The sequence below is a fragment of the Macrobrachium rosenbergii genome, chromosome 13 (assembly GCF_040412425.1).
Source record: "Macrobrachium rosenbergii isolate ZJJX-2024 chromosome 13, ASM4041242v1, whole genome shotgun sequence".
NCBI classification, from domain to species: Eukaryota; Metazoa; Arthropoda; class Malacostraca; order Decapoda; family Palaemonidae; genus Macrobrachium; species Macrobrachium rosenbergii.
In genome coordinates this window covers 11,182,472-11,207,398 of record NC_089753.1, presented here as the reverse complement: position 1 = coordinate 11,207,398, position 24,927 = coordinate 11,182,472, and the positions used below count along the sequence as shown (strand labels likewise).

Below are 24,927 nucleotides of genomic sequence, written 5' to 3'. Positions count from 1 at the left end.
GATATAAGGTATAACATACAACATATAACTATGGAGATGTAAAAATCATGTTTCTTTTAATGATAAAACGATGTAATAAAAATGAAAAACACTTATTAATTATTCTGCCATTTTGGGGCCATATTTCTTCCGTAAAGTTTTAACATGCGTACTGCATCTGATGAATATATTTGAATGGCTGAACCGTCAAAATACATGCACACAATAAATCTTGGGGAAAAATGAGAAGCTAATGAGCAATGCAAGAACTTACTACTGAACACCTAAAAATTAAATTAACACTTAACACCTCAGAATTTAATATCAGAAATAAATAATTTAACAAAATCATCTACAATATCAGTTAAGAGAAAAAATTAATCCCTAACCAGAAACCAAATTTTAACTAGAAAACGGGGCTTGATACTTAGAAACAAAACTTGTTTCAAAGAGAAAGAACAAAATCACTAAATGCAAATTAGGAATTAAGGGGACTAATGAGCTCAGCACTGGTGAACAAAAATAGTAAAGGAAGTACATACAGAGCCTCTGAAGTTACTGAAGTAAATTTCCAGTAAAGGTTTTCAACCTTCAATGTTGTTCATAAACAAGAGCATTTTCATAATTCTGATCATCTTAGGCTCTGTTCTCTCTCATGACAACACAATCAACTGCATTTAGTTCTAACTGTCACGTCTTTTCTTTGGGAGGTTCAATATCATACTGCTTTCTTAGAGTTATAATCCAAGTCATGCATCTGAACTGTTAGAATTTCAGATGTTCAAATTAAGGCCAAATACATATCTATGGGTCTTTCTTTTCATAATTTTAACTGTTATCCCATTTGCTTTCCTTGTTATTTCCTTTACAGAGTTTATTCTTTACTTTTCTCATTCTTTTTCTGCACTGGGTTGCTCTCCCTATTGGAGCCCTTGGGCTTGTAGCATCCTGCTTTTCCAAATTGTATTGAAGCTTGGATAATAACAATAAAAATGAAAATTGAGAAATTAAATTAAAAAAATATATATAAACTAGAAAACACATGGTAATCCTGAACAATTCCAAAAATCTGAAATCTCTGCAGAAGTCAGCCAGTTGGCGGACACACAAAGAATGATTCACCTAACTTTTAAAGACACAAGAGACAACATGAGCAACCATTAACACACATGAACTACTTGATCTCCTTCTACAAGTGGACTAATGTGTCAAGGATTTGCAAAAGAAACACAAACAGGCTACGGTAAAGTTATAGGTTTGTGATGAAACAAAATATGTTTATTATTAGGCTAAGGATCATATGAGCACTGAATGTATCAAAATTCAAAGGAATAGACTGATATTTATGAAAAAGAAAGATTTATCTTCCTCAGCTTTTGTACAAAAACTTCAAATAGAATTGTAAGAATATTAAAAAAACAAAGCAACCTTTTACAGAGAATTAAGTTCTTCACAGTTCACTTGCTAAATTTCATGAATAATATATGAAAAAATACAAAACTCTCAACCTTTTGGATATGGCTTGATGATGGCTGATATATTAGTAACTTTGCCAAAGAAGTCAAACTCCCTCTCATAAAACTGTTTGGCATGCCCAGATAAAGATGACAGGAGGGACTTCTCCAGATTTTCAAAAACTTCATACAAATCAGCTGAAACAAAGAACCATATCTATTACATCTAAAACATTAAGTAAATCAAATAACATCATTTATACTATTTTACAATACATACTGGACACATGTATGTGGATATGAAACTTTTGCAATATGCTAGGTTGAGAAAAATCAATAAAGCAAACATAAAAATGGATTTCCTTCTTCCACTTAAAGGAACATGCCTCTTGACCTGTAATAGAGCATACAACTGAAACCTAGAAGTAATTTAAGGATGAGCATGTTTAACACAGGCCTACTAAAATTGGTCAGAATAGAAAATACATTTAGTATATCATGGTCCACAGATATGGCATGCATCTAAGCACAAAATAAATAAGGATGTGAAAAAATGAATTTCTGAATTCTACAAATTATCAGTCTGAAACAATAGTTGTCAAGAATCCAACAATTTTCTTAATCGGACATGACAACTGTCTAGAACCTTTCACTGCCTATACTGAATACAGGAATATCATTTCTATCCAAGTATTAATTTTTTATTTCAAAAATATTAGTCATTACAAAGCATAAACTTACCATCTTTCTCATGCCCTTCTTCATCTCTGAATTTGTTGGTCTGCATATTCCAAATCAACTGATGACAGAGCAGTTGAGATTTCTTGCCTGCTACTTTGATCACTTCATTAACATATCCCATCTGCAAAAGCAAAAGCACATCTATTACTTTTAAAATCTAAAAAATGAAAGACTGCTTCATAACAACCAATTAATACTAAATGTATATGAAATTCCAAGACCTGAGATTTTTATGTTTAATGCACAGGTGCCAGTATGATCAGCAAGTGAGAATAAAATTAGAGTTCAGTTTTCCATGAAGCTGCTGTCAGCTAACAGCTCAGTCTTCCTGAAATTGTTCACTCCAGAGGATAACCACTTTTGGGACCCAGCTAAATACTCCTTGCAAACCCCTTCAGGAAGCCTCTCTGCTAGACCTTATATTCTATATGGTTTTCCTTACATCCTTCAAATCTCCGAAGTCAGTTAGTGAACTTCCAACTCTGTCTGAGGTACAGAGAACTTCCAACTCTGCCTGAAGTAGTCTCTCATACAAGGGGTTGGTCACTGATAGTTCTTGTTTTCCAATGGACTCTGAAGCAAAAATGTAGATGCCTGATAATCAGGCTTTTACTGCTACACATTTCACAGTCCTTGCTTTATCTTCAGTCAGAGATAAGGAAAATCTTTCAAACTTGCCTTTTAAGGCCTATCCAAATTGTTTCTTGTAAATAAATGTAATAGAAATAAACAGATCTTAGTGGATAGTTTCCTTTTGGCTGAAGTGAGTAACTTCTAGGGTACATTCCAATCTTAAAATGAGTGACTAACAGACTAACTTGATAGCAAAAGCTACAGTAAAAATGGTAAGGTCTTTAACCCCTTACCTTTCACTCTTTTTACAAATATGTCAAAAAATGAGGTTTACTAATTTATTTTTTAGATGTCCTATACAGTCATACCTTGGTTAACAAACTTTATCTGTTCCAGAATGCTGTGTTTGCCCAAATTCCTTAGACTGAGCAAATTTTTCTATAAGAAATAATATGAACTGGATTAGTCCATTGCAGACCTCCAAAAATATAGCAAATAAAGCATGTTACCTCAAATTTAAGGAACCTAGCAAGAAGAAACTATACAAGAAAAAACATAAAGTCAATAGAGGAAATAAATTGGGAGAGTTGATGGTCTATGTGGAAGGTGATGAGGGAGTTGAAGAGAACAGATGTTATTGGTTGTAAGGGAAGTCTCTGTCCATAAAAACAGCAGGCAACTGTGCCTCTGGGATCATTTCTCTTTTCTGTCTCTTTCTACCTCTTTGTTCTTGAGACTCACTGTGTTTTTGTCTCATTAAAACCTATTTAATGATGTTTGTTTTGCCTGCATTGTATAATGTTCCTAAAGTGAGAAATATCATTGCCATTCAGCAGGTTTATAACATCATTTGTTACAACTTTGTCAGGGAGACTTTTTCAATGAAATTTTACATTCTTCCCCAATGTGCACACATTATTTAATGAACAATACACATCCTCCCTTCCCTCCTCATTTTCTGAAGATAATTCCTCAGCTGTGTCTGTAGCTGCTCTCCCTCTGAAGGTCCTGCAGTTCTTCTTTGGCAAGCTCTGCTTTGTGCTCCTCCAAAACACCATCACTGACTTCCAACCCATGGACTTGACCAGAGATAAAATATCCTCCACAACAAGCTCAGCCTTGCTGGCATCTCTGGCCTTCGTAGGAGTCACGATGACTTACATATAGTGCAAAGTTTGTACTTAGCACTTGAATATGATAACACACATACAAAGTTTAGCAGAGATGCACTGAGAGAGACCCACTCATAGACTGAACCCTTCCCTTTGCTTCAACTTGGAACAATACACATGTGACACATTAATCTCACACATGTTATAGCCAGTTGTCTCTGCCCCTTCTTTAATCAACTTAACCCTTAAACGCCTATTGGACGTATCTCACGTCGACTAAAATTGTCTGTTGGGTGCCAAGTGGACGTACCTGTACGTCGACTACAAAAAATTTCAACCTTCGGTCAACTTTGACTCGACCAAAATGGTCGAAAAACGCAATTGTAAGCTAAAACTCTTACATTCTAGTAATATTCAATCATGTACCTTCATTTTGCAACAAATTGGAAGTCTCTAGCACAATATTTTGATTTATGGTGAATTTTTGAAAAACTTTTTCTTACGCACGGGCGTAACTCAGCCGAAAATTTCATAAATTCTTTCGTCATTTTGTCGTAATTTTTGCACTGTTCTATATTAGCCGTTACATAAAGTTTTATATATGAAAATGTGTGCAATTTCATGTACAATACAGCAAAATACAACCCATGGTTGTAGCTTTTATCAGTTTGGAAATATTTTCATATAAATCACGATAACTGCCAAAATTTCAACCTTCAGTCAACTTTGACTCGACCAAAATGGTAAAAACGCAATTTTAAGCTAAAACTCTTACATTCTAGTAATATTCAATCATTTACCTTCATTTTGCAACCAATTGGAAGTCTCTAGCACAATATTTCAATTTATGGTGAATTTCTGAAAAAACTTTTTCCTTACGTCCGCGCCAGAAATTCTTTTTCACACGTTGTCGTAATGTTTGCACTGTTTTATATTAGTCGTTACATAAAGTTTTATATATGGAAATGTGCACAATTTCATGTAGAATACAACAGAAAATAACTCATGGTTGTAGCTTTTATCAGTTTTGAAATATTTTCATATAAATCACGATAACTGCCAAAATTTCAACCTTTGGTCAACTTTAACTCGACCGAAATGGTAAAAACGCAATTATAAGCTAAAACTCTTACATTCTAGTAATATTCAATCATGTACCTTCATTTTGCAACAAACTGGAAGTATCTAGCACAATATTTTGATTTATGGTGAATTTCTGAAAAAAAAATTTTTTCCTTACGCCTGCTCATGTAACTCGGCCGAACATCTCAGAAATTCTTTCTTCATGTTGTCGTAATGTTTGCATCGTTTTACATTAGTCGTTATATAAACTTTTATATATGAAAATGTGTGCAATTTCATGTAGAATACAAAAGAAAATAGCTCATGGTTGTAGCTTTATTCAGTTTTGAAATATTTTCACGTAAATCACGATAACTGCCAAAATTTCAACCTTCGGTCAACTTTAACTCGACCGAAATGGTAAAAACGCAATTGTAAACTAAAACTCTTACATTCTAGTAATATTCAATCGTTCAAATTCATTTTGCAATAAATTGGAAGTCTCTAGCACAATATTTCGATTTATGGTGAATTTTAAAAAAAACATTTTCCTTACGCTCTGCGCTGGTAACTCTGCCGAACATCTCAGAAATTCTTTTGTCTCGTTGTCGTAATATTTGCACCGTTTTATATTAGTTGTTACATAAAGTTTTATATATGAAAATGTGCGCAATTTCATTTACAATACAATAAAAAATAACTCATGGTTTTAGCTTTTATCGGTTTTGAAATATTCCCATATAAATCACGATAAATAGAAAAAATTCGACTTTCGGTCAACTTTAACTTGACCGAAATGGTCGAAAACTGCAATTGTAAGCTAAAACACTTACAGTCTAGTAATATTCAATCAATTAGCTTCATTTTTCAACAAACAGGAAGTCTCTAGCACAATATTTTGATTTATGGTGAATTTTTGAAAAACATTTTTTACGTCCAGCATGCGTTACAATTCATGCATCATTTTTTGATAATATTTTTCTCTGTGTTGCTTTGATCGTTTTAAAATTTGTTATATACCAAAATCATCGCAATTTAGTGTACAATATAACTAAAAAAATTAACTCATTAGCTTTAACCGTTTTGCTTACAGCGATTTGTATACAATTATATATGAGTTTTTTTTCACTGTCATATATTCCAATATTTATATATGATAATGATATTTTTTTTCATTTCTGATGGTTGCATACTAAACTTCAGACAATGACAAAAAAATGAGCCAAAATGAACTCTTAATCTTAAAAACTAAGCGTGCTGTGATTTTTAAAAAAAATTTTTTCCGCTTCGGTGCTAACTCACCGAACGCCGGCATACGGGAGACGTTTTTGTAAATAGGGCTTCGGCGTTAAAGGGTTAATGTTCGTTAATGGAGTGGATTTTTCCTTGGACCAAATGCCCCTCAACTGAACTGTCCATGAGGCAAGGTGCCCATTAAACAAGGCATGACTACATAAGATAACATGCAGTGCATAGTTTTTGTGGCAAATGTCAGTACTTTGGATGCTACTAAAATTTTAAATATAAAGTATTTTTACAAAAATTAGAAAAATAAAAAATGATTGCATTAGTTGATTTAATTTCTGAATCATGCAACTTTATACAGTTACAGCATTACACTCATATTCATGCATATTCTTCCATGAGAGAGAGAGAGAGAGAGAGAGAGAGAGAGAGAGAGAGAGAGAGAGAGAGAGAGAGAGAGAGAGAGAGAGAGAGAGAGAGAGAGAGAGAGAAATTTGATTTTATGGTAAAAGGAACACTCAAAACTTATAGTATTTCTTATTCATTCAAAAGAAAATAATATCACCCATTGCATTGTCACAGCTTTGGGTTTTTCAATACACTTTTTGTTTATCAATCTACACCATATCTGCAGCGTGAATGGTAAAAATAGAGATATACTTTCTTGTCTCTCCATTTCGGTGCTGTAACTTCCAAATCTGGATTTTCCTTAGATTCTGAAGACAAATTTTTGCTGCTATTTTCATTTCATGAATCCATTATGTCTTGAAGATTTTTGCTACTCATTTCTTTGTTATTCATGAAATGGCAAAAGTAAGAATGTATTTTTGGCAGACACATAGGGCAGCTGACATCCATGTTGAAAGTATGCAAAACCCACCACCATTGACTGACAAAAATCCACACTAAACAGTCACTTACATGAGAGGAAGGATAAAAGACTGAGTCAAATCAGGATAAATCTGGTAAAAGAAGTTTATGGTTACTGTTCACAATTATTCTTGGGAAGGTAAGGGAAGTGGTCAAAGCAGAATAAGTTAAAGTATGAATACATGAAATTCTGGTGCTCTCCATGACAGCTGCTTTTAAATATCTTAACATGTATTTAATGGGACTGGTAGCTGTGGCAGCCAATGTTTTAGCTGTGAGAGACAAGATTGGGATTTATCTTCATCCACTAATTCTTATTCATTACACTGTCAAGAGACAGAATATCTAGTGTTAATGGCCACTAACATTAATGGTGAGTGCTCTTCATTTCCTAATTGGGGGGACCCTTAACTACAAATGAACCTCTTCTAAGCCTTATGGTTTCTCTGTACCTTGTTTAAACATTGTTACTTAGAGACCCAGCTCTAACCCACACAGCCCCAAGTTCTTTCTTGGACACTGCAGTCTTTTGTTCACAAATCTGGGGCTTTTAGCTCCTCAGCTTCCCACCTCAATAGCATTTCCGGCACATACATAAAGTAAGTTGGGTTGTGATGAAACAAGCTATATTTTAAACAAAAAATTTTCTCATCCAAACCCCACTCCTTTCCCTCAATCTTGCATCTACACATTCTATTACATGAGAAAGTGAGCTGGGATTCCATTCTTATCCCTTAGTCTGAATGGCACAATATGATTATAACACTTGATATAATCAAACTTTTTCTACAGTAATAATACTGACTACGTAATGCACGAGGTTAATGTCAAGTAACTGAACAAAGACGACATTCTACATAATTCAACGGGGAAACTAAAGTGGCCAGCAGCATGTAAAAAATTTTTCAATGTAAATTCCTCTTACAATGAAAAAGATATCATAATTAAAAAACTCCTGGACAATACGGCAGAAAATACTTTCTGAAATCTTCCACATGATCCCCCTGATACATATTTGAACAATATTTTGCCTTTTTTTGATTTTTCGATTACCTACTAGAGATATTCTTTTAACTGTTAAGTGTACATCCTTTTAAATAATCTCAACTACATTGCTGAATGGCAACCACCTTTACAAGGGAGATTTTCACACAATGTGCATTTTTTACAGCTGTAGTTGATGACACTGAATTGAAAACCAAATATTTTTAACATTAACCTCTGAATGTAGATGTTTACTTACTGTGTCATATCTGAGAGCCTGAGTTATCTGTGGAATGTAAAACAATAATGTATCTGGGGGATAACTTGAGAGGACTCTCACTGCATATTGGGCGGTCAGTGGATGGGGTGGGAACTGTCTGGAGAAATAAGCCAATGCTTTGACTGGTGGTACTGGAGCCCAGGTTAACATGTAGCTCAGCTGAAAGAAAAATTAGTGATGAGAGCTGTTTGAATATTTTAAAGAAAGATAATGTACATGATAAAAAAATCAACATATAATAATATCAAAGGTGGCCCTGAACTACAGTGCTCCCCCATTTTTACATGGGAATAGGTTCCAGAACCTACTGCAGAAATGTAAAATCCATGGAAAAGCAAAAATCCCCTAAAAAAATGGTTAAAATAAAACAGTTCAGCATTACTTACCTCTGGTATATCAGCAAGGATGTTTTCAGAAGTTGCAAGGTACTGTAATGCCTCTGGTAAGTGAGTGACAGAAAGAGGGTTGTCCTTTACTAATTGACTGATTTCATTTGTTAGTCCAGAAACATTGTGAATTCTGAAAACATAAAAAGCCTACACAGTAATGTGATTTCCGACAACTTCAATTACCCCCGGTGCACTCATACTGCTAACATATTTTAAATCACCCAGTCAGTAAGCTAAATCATATAAGCAATAGTGAGGACATAAACAAAGCACCTTGTATTTATTGTCATTTTTTGCCTAAACTTCTCAAGAAAACATTGATTCACGTTCATTCTACTACAAAGCCACACAATTGACTACCAATAATTTTCCTCCATATTTATAATCAGCATCATCTGCTTCTAAACTGACACCTGGAGTATATCTATAACTTCAAAATACACAATCAATTATTACAAGTCTCTACTGTAATCTTATAATTAAAGCCATTATATCAACCCCTACCTTAAACACGATTTGCTAATACAAACCAATTAATCATACACTAACCTTCAACTGTGAGGAATGCATTTAGGTGCACAAAGTATAGCATTTCAGAGAAAAGTTCCAGTGCACATTCTTAGCCAATTCCTACGACCACGTGGGATATCTACTAATATAAATTCTTCTGTGAGCCTTAATAGTGGTTAGAGGCACAGGCAATCTCTCAAGGACTCACCAAGATTAATAGGTTCCAGAATCTACTGTAGAAATGTAAAATCCATGGAAAAGCAAAAATCCCCTCTAAAAATGTTTATAACTGCCTATCTTGAAAGTTCAAATACCAAATGTATACTTGAAGTATCACCCTACATTAAATATAGCTTAAATTATTATCCTATTACTACTGTATTAATCTTTGAAATTATATATTATTAATATCATTTCAAAGTCATCTTAAACATTAGTACCCTTTTCCAGCCAAAAAGAGAGAGAAAGAGAGAGAGAGAGAGAGAGAGAGAATGATGGTACAAGAATTTTTGAACAAATTTTTGGGAGATGATAAGGACTAATCACGTTTATATGATAAATAAATGATTTACCTAATAATAAGTACCAATTTTCAAATATTAATAAGATTAAATATAATAATACTATACTGTAATTACATCATTTATGCATTTTTATAGTAAATTATTTAAATTTTTAAACAAAGAAATATCACACCCCGTCTTTTTCCCAGAACTTTAAAGCTATTGGGGAGGGTGGAACTGTCAAATATGTCAAATTACTTGACATTTCTGGCCAAGGGTAGAAGATCAATTTCTCCCTTCCTTCCTTCCTCTCTCTCTCTCTCTTTACTGCGACTGACAACAACAAAAAATTGCTTTTTTTCTTTGTCTTCCAAAGATGTACTACTACCTTTACTACGCATTTTTAAAACACTATGAATGCACACACACACATACACACAAACAGTGTGCATATGTAAAGACTCAAATTAGCAGTATCTTTTCCTGAGAGAGAGAGAGAGAGAAGGGCTGAAACTAAATATCTATCCATTTCTCATTCTACCTTTTGGAGAGAGAGAGAGAGAGAGAGAGAGAGAGAGAGAGAGAGAAGAGAGAAACTGATCTTCTACCCTTGGTCAGAAATTTCAAGTAATTTGACATACTGTATTTGACAGTTCCACCCTCCCCAATAGCTTCAAAGTTTTGGGAAAAAGACAGGGTGCGATATTTCTTTGTTTAAAAATTGAAATAATTTACTATAAAAATGCATAAATGTTGTAATTACGGTATATTATTATTATTATATTTAATCTTATTAATATTTGAAAATTAGCACTTATTAGGTAAATCATTTATTTATCATACAAACGTGATTAGTCCTCACCATCTCCCACAAGTTTAAAAAATTCTTGTGCTGTCATTTCTCTCTCTCTCTCTCAGAGAGAGAGAGAGAGAGAGAGAGAGAGAGAGAGAGAGAGAGAGAGAAATACTACTCACCCTCTTTTTAGTGTTTTAGTGTATGCAAAGCCCTTGAGGTTCAAGCTTTGTGGTTGGTTAAAATCCCACCCTTCCTGCCAATAGCATGTTGTCAAGGAGAGCGAGAGGGGGAGAAGGGGGTTGTTACAAGTTGTTATTGGCTACTTTCAGTCGTTCTGTCCAAAAGCATATCAACATGGAGAGAGGGGGTTGCTACGAGCTCTGTTATTGGCTACTTCTAATCCCTCGAGTAGATATCATGTTGTCATGATGCCTACGTCAAAGCAACAAAAAAATTGTAACACAACCGATGTTAAAGTTTTAGTATACTTTTATGTTTATATACAGTAATCCATATTTCTTTGAAGGATATATGCAGTACAAAGAGAGAGCGAGAGAGGGAGAGAGAGAGAGATATGGGTGGTTGCCTTACTTAAATCTCAAAAGTGAAATTATTCATGAATTATTTAGGAAGAGAGAGAGAGAGACAGAGTTGGCCTTACTTAAATCTCAAAAGAGAAATTATTTGTGAATTATTCAGGAGAGAGAGAGAGAGAGAGAGAGAGAGAGAGAGAGAGAGAGAGAGAGAGAGAGAGAGAGAGAGAGAGAGAGAGAGAGAGAGACGGTTGAATGAAATGATTACATCGGTAAGCAGTTTTGTGATTTCAGGGGATTTTAATCTATGAAAAATCCGCAAATGTGAATTTTCTTCCATCATATGCGTTGGACCGAGTCATTCGAAATATTACCTTCAAGAATCGTAAGAAAACCTTACTTTTAATCCTTTGGGTGTTTTGAAAACAACAAATCCTGCATTTTTATCATTGAGTTTTTCATAAAAAAAAATAACTCCAAATATTGACCATTCTGCCAGTTTGGATGCATATTTCTTCCGTTCAGAGCGGCGTCATATGAAATACTGTAAAAAATCATAAGAAAACCTTACTTTTAATCCTTTGGGTGTCTTGAAAACAATGTATCCTGCATTTTTATTGAGTTTTAAAAAAAACCCTTCAAAATTTGACCATTCTGCCATTTTGGAGCCATATTTCTTCCGTCGGATCGGTGTTGTCAGTGTTGTAAACCTGGAACATGTGTTGTAATCCAGGAAATAATTTTTGATGAATATATTTCAAGAGCACTGTAAACTTGGAACATTGTAAGCCGAGCCAATCATAACCCGGAGACTGTCTATATGTGCATTTTTTTAACATTTCATTCTCACGATCATTATGCCTCAATGTACTTGTACTAGCAGGGATGGCAAGCCCTGCAGTGCTTATAAAGCTACCTTCTTATAGGGCCCAAGTGTGTTCTATTACCCTTGCATGCATAGTTTGCAAGGATTGGTGTAATGAACAGTGGTATTATTTTAGGCAAAATCATGTCTAGATGTTCTTCCTCCTCAATTGGAGAATCATCAAATTTGGCTCATTGCTCCATAACCACACAGGTCAACTCAGAAAAGTGTTTTTGGATGGAGCTTCTTCCTTCATGCTGCCACCTGCTGCTACTAGATCTTCTCACCCTTGTAGTAGACCACTGCCTGTTTCTACTCTGTTTACAGATAAGTCCTCATCTCTGTTGATGTCTCCCTCATCCAAGGAGTTCCTCACCACCCTGCTGAGGATGAGCCAGGTCTATTGTCTGCCATTCCAGTTGTTGCTGCCTTCATGCCACACATCTGTCTACCCTTTCCTCCTCCTGTTCAAGTCGGAACTTCTTCATCTGATTCCATATTTGAGCCTGTGGATGAGGATTTCTTTGTAGGGTTATGGCCTTAAGTCACCAATATTCAAGGACAAATTTTTGCTGTCATCGAAACAAAGGCTCAAGAGCTAGCTGCTGCTCCTGATATCACCATGCCCACTGTCTTGCTGTCATGTTCTATTTCTGCTTCAATCTTTCCTGGTAATGCTATTCCCATGCTTTCATCCCTCTCCAATGTATCTGAACTCTTCAGTCACTACTGTGTTCTTATGCTTCAGAGTGTGGCAATGCCTCTGCTTATCCACTTCTCAAATGCCAGGTGTCTTGACTTCTAAACTTTTATCTCCTATTCTTAAAATCCCTTTGCAGGTCCCTGCAAGGGTCAAAAGTATCTTCAAGCTGCTACACTGTCACTGCTATTTAGGTTTGTCCTAGGATTTGTCCAAACTCAGAAAGGGCTTCTTGCTCCCTGAAGCATCCTAGTGGCACACAGTCTCACTATCCTTCTGGTTCATCTTCTAGACATCCTCTATTTCAATCTTCAATCAGGTCCTTGCTCACTAACAGCCAGAAGTTGCTCAAGTAGCCTATCATGAACCTCAAGCAATTCATTGCCTCCATGCTCCAAGGTTCCCATGCCACCTGATGTGTCTGGATTGTCTGCTTATTCTGCCTGTTTGCCTACTTCTGGCCCCTCAGGTCTTGCCTCTCACTCTTGTCCTTGGACCCCCAAGAGTGCTAATTCTTCTCAAGACTGTGTTATGCTGGTTGAAGATTGGACAAGGATAATTCTGAAAACCTGCATGACCTGTAAGATTGCACTTTGTTTGTCATGACTCCTAACAGAATCTGCAACATCTTTAAAAACAACGGCCCAAGGCCCTCACAGCTGCCCTTTATAACGATGATGAGGCATCAGGACCCAAAACATTTGAGCTGTTTTTTGCCAAGACCTTGAATATATAAACAAAAAACATTATGATGAATATGGGTGATCACAGCTCCAGTCATAGTTATGACAAGCCCAAGAGCTCAAGCCACTGCCTGCCTGTTCCTGAGCAGAACTTCCAGAAGTTTTATGTCCACCCAAGGATCCACTTTTAAGGCTTGCCTTCCTTGCTGGTAATGGAGTCAACTGCATACAAAGCTCCTGCCTACTTCAAACCTAATTCTGTCAGCTGGTCTGCCTCAGAAATGGACTCCTGCAAGTGGTTCTTCAGGTAGAGTCTTACACTACTTAACTGGCAAGAGTGGGTCTTTGGTGGTGCCCATTCCACCCCATCTTTGAGTTCTCCTTTTGCCAAGGACAAAGACAGAGTTTGTGACCTCATTCTTTCTCTCAGTTGTGTGTCAGTGCTTAAAGCATGAAGTATGTATTGTCTGCTTGCCAACACTATGATGAAGAAAAGGGACACAATATAATAATCATTCCAAGTTCCTGTTCTTGGCAGAGTTACATTTGTTGCAAGTCTCAGACCCCATGGCTCCCTATCTCTTCCTATAAAAACTGGGAGGAATTGGTTCATGCATTACAAGTTAACGTCTACTGCAACAAGGGCTGATATTAACTTGGGGGCTGCTGCCTCTTCATCATCATTATTTCTTTGCACCACTTCTCACCCAAGTTTCAACTTCAGCGATGGTCTCACAATTAGCAACAACATTCCATGACACAGTACTGACAGCAGGCTTTGTTTGTTCCTGTGGAACCTCGCCCTTTTCTCTTCACATTCACGCTGCTCTGCTCCATAGCTTAGTAGTTCTTAATCATCCTTTTGTTCAAGAAGTTAAGGGAAGTCTTCTTTGAAGCTTCCTCACATGAATGACCAAAGATGAAATCCCATCTTTCTCTCTGCCACCTTCCCAGATCAGAGCTATCTTCAGGGGACCTGAAAGGCCTGGAAGCTCATTGACAAGGAGCCTAAGGTTCTGATGTTTTCTTATTCTGTTCTCATCTCCCGTTTTCTGAAGCAGGTCCTCCACCACTGTCACAGATGCTGCAGATGGGTGGTATCAAGAATATTCCACAAGTTTGCTGTGGTTCTTCAGTCATCTCTTCCTTGTTCCAGTCTTCTGGAAGATGGAGACCAATCATCAACCTCAACCAGCTCAACAAACTTCTTTGCCTAACCTTATCCTGTATGGAGACCAGTGGAGTTCATATAGAGATCTATTTGCATTGGGGATTTACAGGTCCCTGTAGACCTGAGGGACATGTACTTTTATGTTCCTGTTTACCTGCCTCCCAGGAAGTACCTCCACTTCCCTTGGCAAGGCCATGCATTCCAGCTTTAGGTTCTTTGCTTTTCTTCAGTCATTGTACTAACCCTCAGGTCCACACCTGGATTCTTTTCCCAGTAATCTCTTGGGTACATTGTCTAAGCTTTCATCTTTGCTGCCACCTGTGTGACTACTTGATTCTGGCCCTTTTGCAGGATTTGCTAAATCACATACATACAGTATTCTGAAATTGTGTCAATCCCTGGGTCTGCAGGTCAACCCCTAAGAAGTCAGATCTGTTGCCAACCTCCCTACAGGTTTATCTGGTTCTTAGACAGTAGCATAGTTGGCTCAGCCCTAAAAGGACAGAGTGCACTGCCTCCTCTGAATCATAGAAGAGTACTGTCTTCAGTCTTTTCCTAAAGCCAAGCTTGACAGGTGTCAACCTTGCATCTTGAGAGGAAATAAGTTCCACAAGGAAACTCTTGTTAAGTCTGTTTGTCCCATCCTTGAATGCCAGACTTCCTCTGTACTGTTCTCCATGAGTATATTATATTCTTACAATAAAAATAGCGTTTACAAAACCTATTAACCATAAACTCAGCTGCCATTCTCCCTGCCATCTCTTTCCAGGTGGTGCTTGGCACAAGAGAATGAATATTAGTAAAGTATCTTCAATGATCCAGGGCTTGGCTAAGCATGCACACTGCAACCATTTTCCTTCAAATATTTTGTTGCACTTCCAAAGTTATAGGTTATTTCATGATTAACAGCTTTGTATGAAAATGAGTTTCATTGTAAAAACAGTTTCAAACGAAACATAAAAATTATGACACCTAACTTGTATACTTTCAGAACTGAATAACATGGCTGTCCAATCCCACCTTGTTGGAAGATACACAGCTAACGCTGGTGAGATACTCCAGGCTAAACTTGTATTGCCACTCCAAGACTTTGGACTGCTTGAGACACCAGACAACCACTTAACGAGAGCTTCCTCTTGAGGTGTGGTTACTTCACCTCCTTGGCCTGTTGGTCTTGGGGGTTGCAGCCATACCTTTAATGTCTGAATTTCAACAGCCTGAAAACATGCCAAGTTACACATCATACAGCAGGTAAACAAAATGAAAAACGAAAAGGCAACTTCAGAATAAAGAGATCTTTATTTTAAAAGTCAGATCTTGTTAACCTACTTTAGGAAAACTGAATAATAAAACCATTACAATCAATCAGAAACAATTGTCTCCAGAAGCTTAAAGTTAATGAACATGTGGCAAAACCTTACCAAGAGAGAGAGTATCAATGCTCTTTTCTTCAAATAATCTTTGACATAAATGTCAGGATTAATCATTCTCTTGCTACGTGTAGACCTTTTGGAAAGTGTAGAAGTGTTGGATGAAAGAGGCACTGTGTTAATCCAACCTGTATTGTTCATCACAAATTCACCTGAAGTGGAACGCAAATCAGATGCCATTGATGGAGAAAGAGATGTTCCTCCACTGTATTGGTAGGAAGTGAAATCTGCAAAAGTTGAAAAAGATTAATTTCTACAGAGCAACAATTCAGTAGAAATATATATAAAATGATCCAATAAAACCAAATACAGTAAAAAAATATTACTGAAGGAAAGACAACTATTGTCCATTCATCACTGATAAATTTAAGCACTAACAGCCAGCTATAAAATCAAAATGAATCATCAACCATATCATTACATTACCAAATTTTCTCATACACAATACAATTTCAATCAGCAAAAAAAGAAAGACCATTACCTCCAATTACGCTTGTTTTGAGGTATTTTTTATCAGCATGTAAAGCATTCCAGAAATTCAACAGAGCATTGATATCCTCCTGCAGGTGTGCTGGCCTCTGTGTTGGACAGCCCTTGGGAGCACAAAAATAATCAAGGCACGCACAGTAGATTCGTTCTCGAAGTACATTTTTACTTAAAGACTTGGGAATAGCATCACCTGAAAGGTTTTGAATATTTGAATCATGATCACCTCAATTCAACCAAAAAATGAATAGCAAAATCAAGTATAAGAATAAACTGTATAAAAGATAGTGTAAAACACATAGAATCTCTTAATATTTCATCAAACTATAATATATGATCAATAATGACAAGATAAGGTACAGAAAGTACAAACATCTTAATAAATAAAATTGCATGAAGCAACCAGAAAGGACATCTACTATTTTAATATGTACTGTATTATATTTGGTGTATTTTGCAAAAGCAATTAACTTTTACAAAGAGATATACTTTAACTAAACATATTGATATAGATTCTATATCAAAGCTAATTTTTTTCAAGACAATGCCATTATTTATGTATCCATGTTTATGGTTTTCATGAATCCAAGGTGCTTGACTCCCAAATTAAAAGGTCATCTGCTGGCTAAAGATTAAAATGGATTGCAAAGATTTAATATCATCACTCCTCATGGATCTAACCTCATTTGATGCTTTTGTATTGGAAAAAATTAGGTTTTTGTAATCTACATACAAACCCATTAATCATAAAAAGTCCAAATTGCAGTCTTTATGCTCCCAGATATATTAATTCTAAAATCTCAAGATAAAAGACATATTAAAGACATCTAAGGACAATCAGTTATATGAGGCTGTGCAGGTTATATATACTACAAGAAGAATGAGGAGATAGGATGTGGGCCACCTAGTCTAACACCTGGTAACTGTCAATTCACCAAAGTCTATAATTATATACAAATGACCTAAGAAAACTTGAACATTTATACTGCTAATGAAGGCAGCATTTACCTATGAATTCAGTTATATACTATACTCACTATACTTGTCCAGTCCATTATGGCACAGAACAATGTAAACCTCACCAATAGAAATACAAAAATAATAAAACAGGAATGACTGTCTGCTTGATTAAAAAGATATATTTAAATAGTGAAATATCCAAATCAGCTAAGATTAGGATTACAGAGTTTGAATAAAGTTAGACAAAAGAGATGTGAGGTTTTTACTAAACTAAATCCTAAGACTCATGAGGAGCATGCATGGTGAAACTGTTCAGCCAGCAAAGTCTTCTTTTAATTCTGAAATGATATGTCTATGATTCATGAAGACCAAATATATGGGATATGTGAAATGCTACTTTTCTTATATATACAAAAATCACAGAATGAAATGAACCTGGTTTAGTTGAAGAATACTAGATCAGATATTCCAAGAATAATTCAATGTAAATGACAGCTGTGCTATCATCTAACTTTTACTCTACATATACTAGTAGGCAGTCATAAAATATAATAGTATAAACAGAAAGTATTTCTCAGCACAAAATGCCTGATACCTATAACATTTAATCATGGAAGGAATTAGATTAAACTCTTCTTAACATATACTCCTTCAAATAAAAAAAAATCCAGATATCGGAGTCTCATTCAGTACTAAAACAACTTACAGTGTTCTCTATACTGCAAGTAACATAACATACCCTGAATAAGCGTAAGGGCACAAGAAAGCAGACGGAAACGAGTACCAATGGCTCCTACATGTCGATTTATTTTGGAGTCGGCGTTACCAACAGTCATGTGGAGAGTGCGGTGGAACATGCAGGCAAACATGGCAACCTGAGCATCACTGTCGTATTTGGCTATCTCTATGCGTTCACTTATGAACTGTTCAGGAGAGAATACAGGTATTTGCAGTTCAATCACTCATGAGAGAAGTTAAGTATGTTAGAAAGCAATTAAGCAATGAGCAAAAGAAAAGAGTTAGCTCATATTGAAAAATATTCTCAATATTGAGATATATTTTTATCACAATCTGACACAATCAAATACAGTGGTTAAAAAACAGATTTCTTTTATGCCATGTTTCATAAATACATATTACATTTGACTTCTTAAGCTGGGTAAAATAAAATATTATAAAAACAGATACCTATACAAGTGCACACATGAGAATACACCACACAGTACTTAAAAAGAACTTAAACCCTATATAGTATTTACAACCAAACTGGAGCCAATAGTCAATCATACCACTCTAAGATCAAGATTCTAATTAACATTGTACACATACCATGTAGAGGAAAATTCCAGATACAAACTACAGTATCATATATGAGCTAACAAGCCTTTCCATACAAATTACAATATATAAATACTTAATTTAAGATTTATATTTTAAATACTTACCTCTTCATTATATAGCTTTTACTACTGCTGGCACAGAAGTAAAAGCTACATAATGGAAAGGTAAGTTCATTTCAAAAATAAAATTTTAAAGAATTTCATAGTTCATGGACTGAATACTCAAAATCCTAACTAAAATAAAGTTTATTAAATGCATAATTCTACCTTAAAGGTGAAAATTGATGTCAGTCTTAAATTTCATTAGCCATCTTCAATCCTGGTACATTATTTGACATGCGCTTCAATTTCTGTTCAAAAAGACGCCACTTCAATATAAAAAGTCATCTAGTCTTGATATTCAAACAATTTGTACCACTGGTTTTGAAAACTGTGATGCAGCTTTTATATTTCTTATCCAATAAACAGCAAATACTTTTGTAAGCAAAGATCCCCACTGCAATAACACAAACATTTCTATAAGACAAAATTCACTGTTACCATGATTCCTCAGAAACAAGAGCATTCTACCTAAATAATACACTAAATGCTGAACCATCCTGACTTTCTGCCAGTCAGTCAGTCTGTCAATACAAAATTCAATGTTACCATGACTCTCCAGAAACAACATTCTAACTAAATAATAACTATGTTGTTTCTAACAGTAAATAAATCAAATTAACTAAGTGGCTATTACAACATTTATTTGTTCTGACTTTGGACTGCCACTCTCTTATCAGTCTGTCAATAATATACATATATAACAATCAAATTAACAACCTGCAGATGGCTATTACAACATTTATTTGTTCTGTAAGGACCATGGACTAGCAACCTCATCTTAATAATCTGGCTTAAAAATTTATAAAAATCACGCGGATCTGCTTAATTTTTTTAGTGTAAGAAGTAATAAATTGTGATGATTTTGGTTATAACAAATTGGGACCCAAAAAAATATTATCTGGACTGATGGGGGGAAAAAAAAATGATGGAGTGTTTCTCTTTAAAAATATTACTAACCCTTAAAGTTAAAGTTGACGAAAAAGTCATATTTTTCTATTTATATTTATATGAAAATACAAAACGATAAAAGCTCTCCTGTTGTATTGTATGAAAGCAGCGTTAATATAAAACAGTGCAAATATGAGTTAGAGTTACACGCAAAAAAAAAGTTTTTTAAAAAATCACATAAATCGAAATATTGTGCACGACTTCCAGTTTTTGGAAAATTAAATGTTCATTTTTGTAAGCTTTTAGCTTTTTTTTTACCATCATTTGACAAAAGTTTAGTTATCGCATGTGAAAATCAAAATGAAAAATCATATATAAATATTGGAATAAATGAAATGACACATTTTCAAAAAAAAACTCTTATATAAAACATTGATACAAATCGAAAGAATTTCTGAGATGTTCGGCGAAGCACACGCAGAGCGTTAAAGCTAAAATTCACCATAAATCGTTAATTTTTTTAGTTGTATTGTTGCAAAATGAAGGTAAATTGAATGATGATTTTGGTTTATATAACAAATTCGGTGAGTTAAAACGATCAAATTTTGCAATCACATAGAAAATATTATCAAAAAATGATGCATGAATTATTTTCTGTTGTATTCTACATGAAATTGCGCACATTTCCAAAAAAACTTTATGTTTAATATAAAAAATTCAAACATTACCATAAATCGAAATATTTCTGGCTCGTAAGAGAAAAAAGTTTTTCCGAAATTGTTGAAAAATGAAGCTAATTGATTGAAAATGAAGGTAAATGATTAGACTACTAGAATGTTTTAGCTTACAATTGCGTTTTTTACCATTTCGGTCGAGTTAAAGTTGACCGAAAGTCGAATTTTTCTATTTATCGTGATTTATATGAAAATATTTCAAAACTTATAAAAGCTACAACCATGAGTTATTTTCTGTTGTATTGTACATGAAATTGCACACATTTTCATATATAAAACTTTATGTAACGACTAATATAAAACGGTGCAAATATTACGACAACGAGACGAAAGAATTTCTGAGATGTTCGCCGAGTTACCGCACAGACGTAAGGAAAATGTTTTTTCAAAAATTCACCATAAATCGAAATATTGTGTTAGAGACTTCCAATTTATTGCAAAATGAAGGTAAACGATTGAATATTACTAGAATGTAAGAGTTTTAGCTTACCATTGCGTTTTTTACCATTTTGGTCGAGTTAAAGTTGACCAAAGGTTGAAATTTTGGCAGTTATCAGGATTTATGTGAAAATATTTCAAAACTGATAAAGCTACAACCATGAGCTATCTTCTGTTGTATTCTAAATGAAATTGCGCACATTTTCATATATAAAAGTTTATATAACGACTAATGTAAAACGATGCAAACATTACGACAACATGACGAAAGAATTTCTGAGATGTTCGGCGAGTTACCGCATACGCAGATGTAAGGAAAAGTTTTTTTCAGAAATTCACCATAAATCGAAATATTGTGCTAGAGACTTCCAGTTTGTTGCAAAATGAAGGTACATGATTGAATATTACTAGAATGTAAGAGTTTTAGCTTATAATTGCGTTTTTACCATTTCGGTTGAGTTAAAGTTGACGGAAGGTTGAAATTTTGGCAGTTATCGTGATTTATATGAAAATATTTCAAAACTGATAAAAGCTACAACCATGAGTTATTTTCTGTTGTATTCTACATGAAATTGTTTCCATATATAAAACTTTATGTAACGACTAATATAAAACAGTGCAAACATTACGAAACGTGAAAAGAATTTCTGGTGCGGACGCAAGGAAAACGTTTTTCAAAATTCACCATAAATCGAAATATTGTGCTAAACTTCCAATTGGTTGCAAAATGAAGGTAAATGATTGAATATTACTAGAATGTAAGAGTTATAAAACAATTGCGTTTTTACCATTTCGGTCCAGTTAAAGTTGACCGAAAGTCGAATTTTTCTATTTATCTGATTTATATGAAAATATTTCAAAACTGATAAAAGCTACAACCATGAGTTATTCTCTGTTGTATTGTACATGAAATTGCGCACATTTTCATATATAAAACTTTATGTAATGACTAATATAAAACGGTGCAAATATTACGACAACGAGACGAAAGAATTTCTGAGATGTTCGGCCAAGTTACCGCAATAAAGGAAAATGTTTTTTTCAAAATTCACCATAAATCGAAATATTGTGCTAGACTTCCAATTTATTGCAAAATGAAGGTAAATGATTGAATATTACTAGAATGTAAGATTTTTAGCTTACCATTGCGTTTTTTTACCATTTCGGTCGAGATAAAGTTGACAAAGGTTGAAATTTTGGCAGTTATCATGATTTATATGAAAATATTTCAAAACTGATAAAAGCTACAACCATGAGTTATTTTTGTATTCTGTTGTTCATATTGTTTATATAATGACTAATGTAAAACATGAAATTACGACAACATTTTCTGAGATGTTCGGCGATATAAAAAATCGAAATTTGTGCTAGAGACTTCCAGTTTGTTGCAAAATGAAGGTACATGATTGAATATTAATATTTTAGCTTATAATTGCGTTTTTACCATTTCGGTCGAGTTAAAGTTGAAAAATTGAAATTGAGTTATCAAAATATGAAAATATTTCAAAACTGATAAAAGCTAAACCGTTTATTTTCTGTTGTATTCTAAAATTGCGCACATTTCCATATATAAAACTTTATGAACGTTATAAAACAGTGCAAACATGACGACAACGTGGAATTTCTGGCGCGGATGTAAGGAAAAGTTTTTTCAAAAATTCACCATAAATCGAAATATTGTGCTAGAGACTTCCAATTTATTGCAAAATGAAGGTACATGATTGAATATTACTAGAATGTAAGAGTTTTAGCTTACAATTGCGTTTTTTACCATTTCGGTCGAGTCAAAGACTTTGAAATTTTGGCAGTTATTGTGATTTATATGAAAATATTTCAAAACTGATAAAAGCTACAACCATGAGTTGACCGTACATGAAATTGAAATTTTCATATATAAAACTTTATGTAATGTAATATAGAACAGTGCAAAAATTACGACAAAATGACAGTTACGCCCACTGGCACCCAATAAATCAAAATATTGAGAATTTTTATTGCAAAATGAAGGTACATGATTGAATATTACTAGAATGTAAGAGTTTTAGCTTACAATTGTGTTTTTCCAGTAGTTGACGTTGAAATTTTTGTAAGGGTTAATAAGAAATCTTAGTCGCTTTCCCAGTTTCCCAGTTTAAGAATCTTTCCCTATATTACTTTACTATATTCATCAAAACTACTATTTTAGTAATATATTTTTCTTATACTGAAGTCCATGGCAGATTTAAAGTCTTAAAAGCTAGACCCTTGTTATCTACTCAACTATTTTCTGAAACTTTTGTGATGCTCTTAGTATCTACTTTCTACTTTACCTGATATTTTAACTAGACACTTCTCTAAAATCCTTTCTTGCAAAACCATTCTCTCATTCTTCCTCAATGTGTATATTCATGCAAAAACCAAAATGTAATCACACATCAAAATCGTAAAAGCTACAACTTCTCTCACCTTTATCCATATATCATGTGGCCCAACTTGAGGAACTTGAGGCTCTAAATTACACCCTTCATATGCTGCCAAAGGATTCACCTCTTCCTTTTGTCTTGAGAAAAGCCCAAGTCTTCGATCAACACTTTCCTGTTATGAAACAATACAGTATTATATTAAATTCAAGCTGAGCTCCTTCACATGCAGGGGCAGATAGAGCATGCATACTATCCCCAATAGCTTTACTGACCCAACCAAATCTTTACATAACTCTTACCAAGCACAGCAGGCAACTTTAGAACTACATTTACGTGTACTGCCAAACTGTTTGTGTTCCATTTTGCCTTACATATCTGTTGTTGTGATTGTGTTTGGTTTAAGGTATGAAATATATCTTGAGATGATGATTATTATTATGAATTAATAAAAAAAAAAAATACTGTGCCTGGTATAACTGCAGACAGTATACTGTACTGTGCTTAGTTACTAGGGATGTCATATGAGGGCCTCAGAACCAGAAGGTTGTAAACGCCACTTTTTAAAAAATGAGTAAATTGCCCTGAAAGTCTAGCATTCATTACTCTGCTTCTAAGAAAGATATTGGTTTAAACTAAGTTTCATATGAAAGCCCTACTCTTTAGAATTTTTTTGTGAAAATTTGAAAAATTGTAGGAAAGCGCTTATGGCGCTACATTCAAAATGTCAGTTTATATTCTGGTCAAACATTAAACCATAGTTAAATGTGTAAAATGATAATAAAGTGTTATTATATTCGTGGTATAACAACAATGGATGTAATAATGATAATAATTATAATAATAATAAAAATAATAATAATAATAATAATAATAATAATAATAATAATATTGATGAGTAATCAATATAGTGTGATGGAAAATATAATAATAATAATAATAATAATAATAATAATAATAATAATAATAATAATAATAATAATGATGATGTTGACGATGATAACCTTCCATCATCATAATGTTTAACCATTAAAGCGGCTGGCCTTCACATTACGTGCAGGCATCGAGTTTGTCTGTACACCCAGAAACATATTCTTGGCCTGCATCGCAGTAACTTAACACCATTTTTTTTCATGACGTTTCATTCCTTGTCCTTTTTCTTCCTCTGGGCCGTTGCATTCATCATAGTGATCACTTTCACTACCAGAGGAAGACATAATGGCGCTAAATAAGGGATAATAATAAAAAAACAAATCACAACACTACGGACATTCAATTTTCACTAGACTTTGTAAACTTGATTGGCCGACACTTACGAGCCCCTTATGCTGGAAAATGCTGATTGGCTCAGAACTGAATACCCGTTTGGTAGTATTGGCTCCCTTGCTGCACATGCAACCTTCTGGTTGTAACTGAGCTCTTATGAGGTTGTAAGCTCCATGCGACATCACGTTCTTTTAGCTAAAATTGATAATTTCTACTGTTCAAGTAGGGATTTCGACCTTACTGAAACGGCTGACTAGCCAGAAATGCCACAAATAGACAGAGGAAACGTTGCCATCTACTGGTATGCCTAACTCCAAATCGGTGGGGGTGGCGTTTACAACCTTCTGGTTCTGAGGCCCTCATATGGGTTAGAAACAACACAATTCAAAGTCAACATTCCCTCAAAGTATGTGCATAAAAAAAAAGGCATTTCC

At 34.5% G+C, this 24,927-nt stretch overlaps 1 protein-coding gene across 5 annotated transcripts in view; it reads right to left on the bottom strand.

Moving 5' to 3' along the window:
- Pi4KIIIalpha (phosphatidylinositol 4-kinase III alpha) overlaps nt 1–24,927 on the bottom strand; it is a 195,716-nt gene that overhangs the window by 42,719 nt on the left and 128,070 nt on the right. For all 5 annotated transcript variants that reach the window (XM_067114211.1, XM_067114214.1, XM_067114213.1 and 2 more), the window contains 9 exons: nt 23,274–23,402; nt 18,066–18,249; nt 16,362–16,559; nt 15,872–16,107; nt 15,471–15,667; nt 8,687–8,819; nt 8,280–8,459; nt 2,175–2,295; nt 1,488–1,631 (listed from right to left, as the gene is read on the bottom strand). In XM_067114211.1, coding sequence (XP_066970312.1) covers nt 1,488–1,631; nt 2,175–2,295; nt 8,280–8,459; nt 8,687–8,819; nt 15,471–15,667; nt 15,872–16,107; nt 16,362–16,559; nt 18,066–18,249; nt 23,274–23,402 — 1,522 coding nt within the window. The remainder of the gene's footprint in view (nt 1–1,487; nt 1,632–2,174; nt 2,296–8,279; nt 8,460–8,686; nt 8,820–15,470; nt 15,668–15,871; nt 16,108–16,361; nt 16,560–18,065; nt 18,250–23,273; nt 23,403–24,927) is intronic.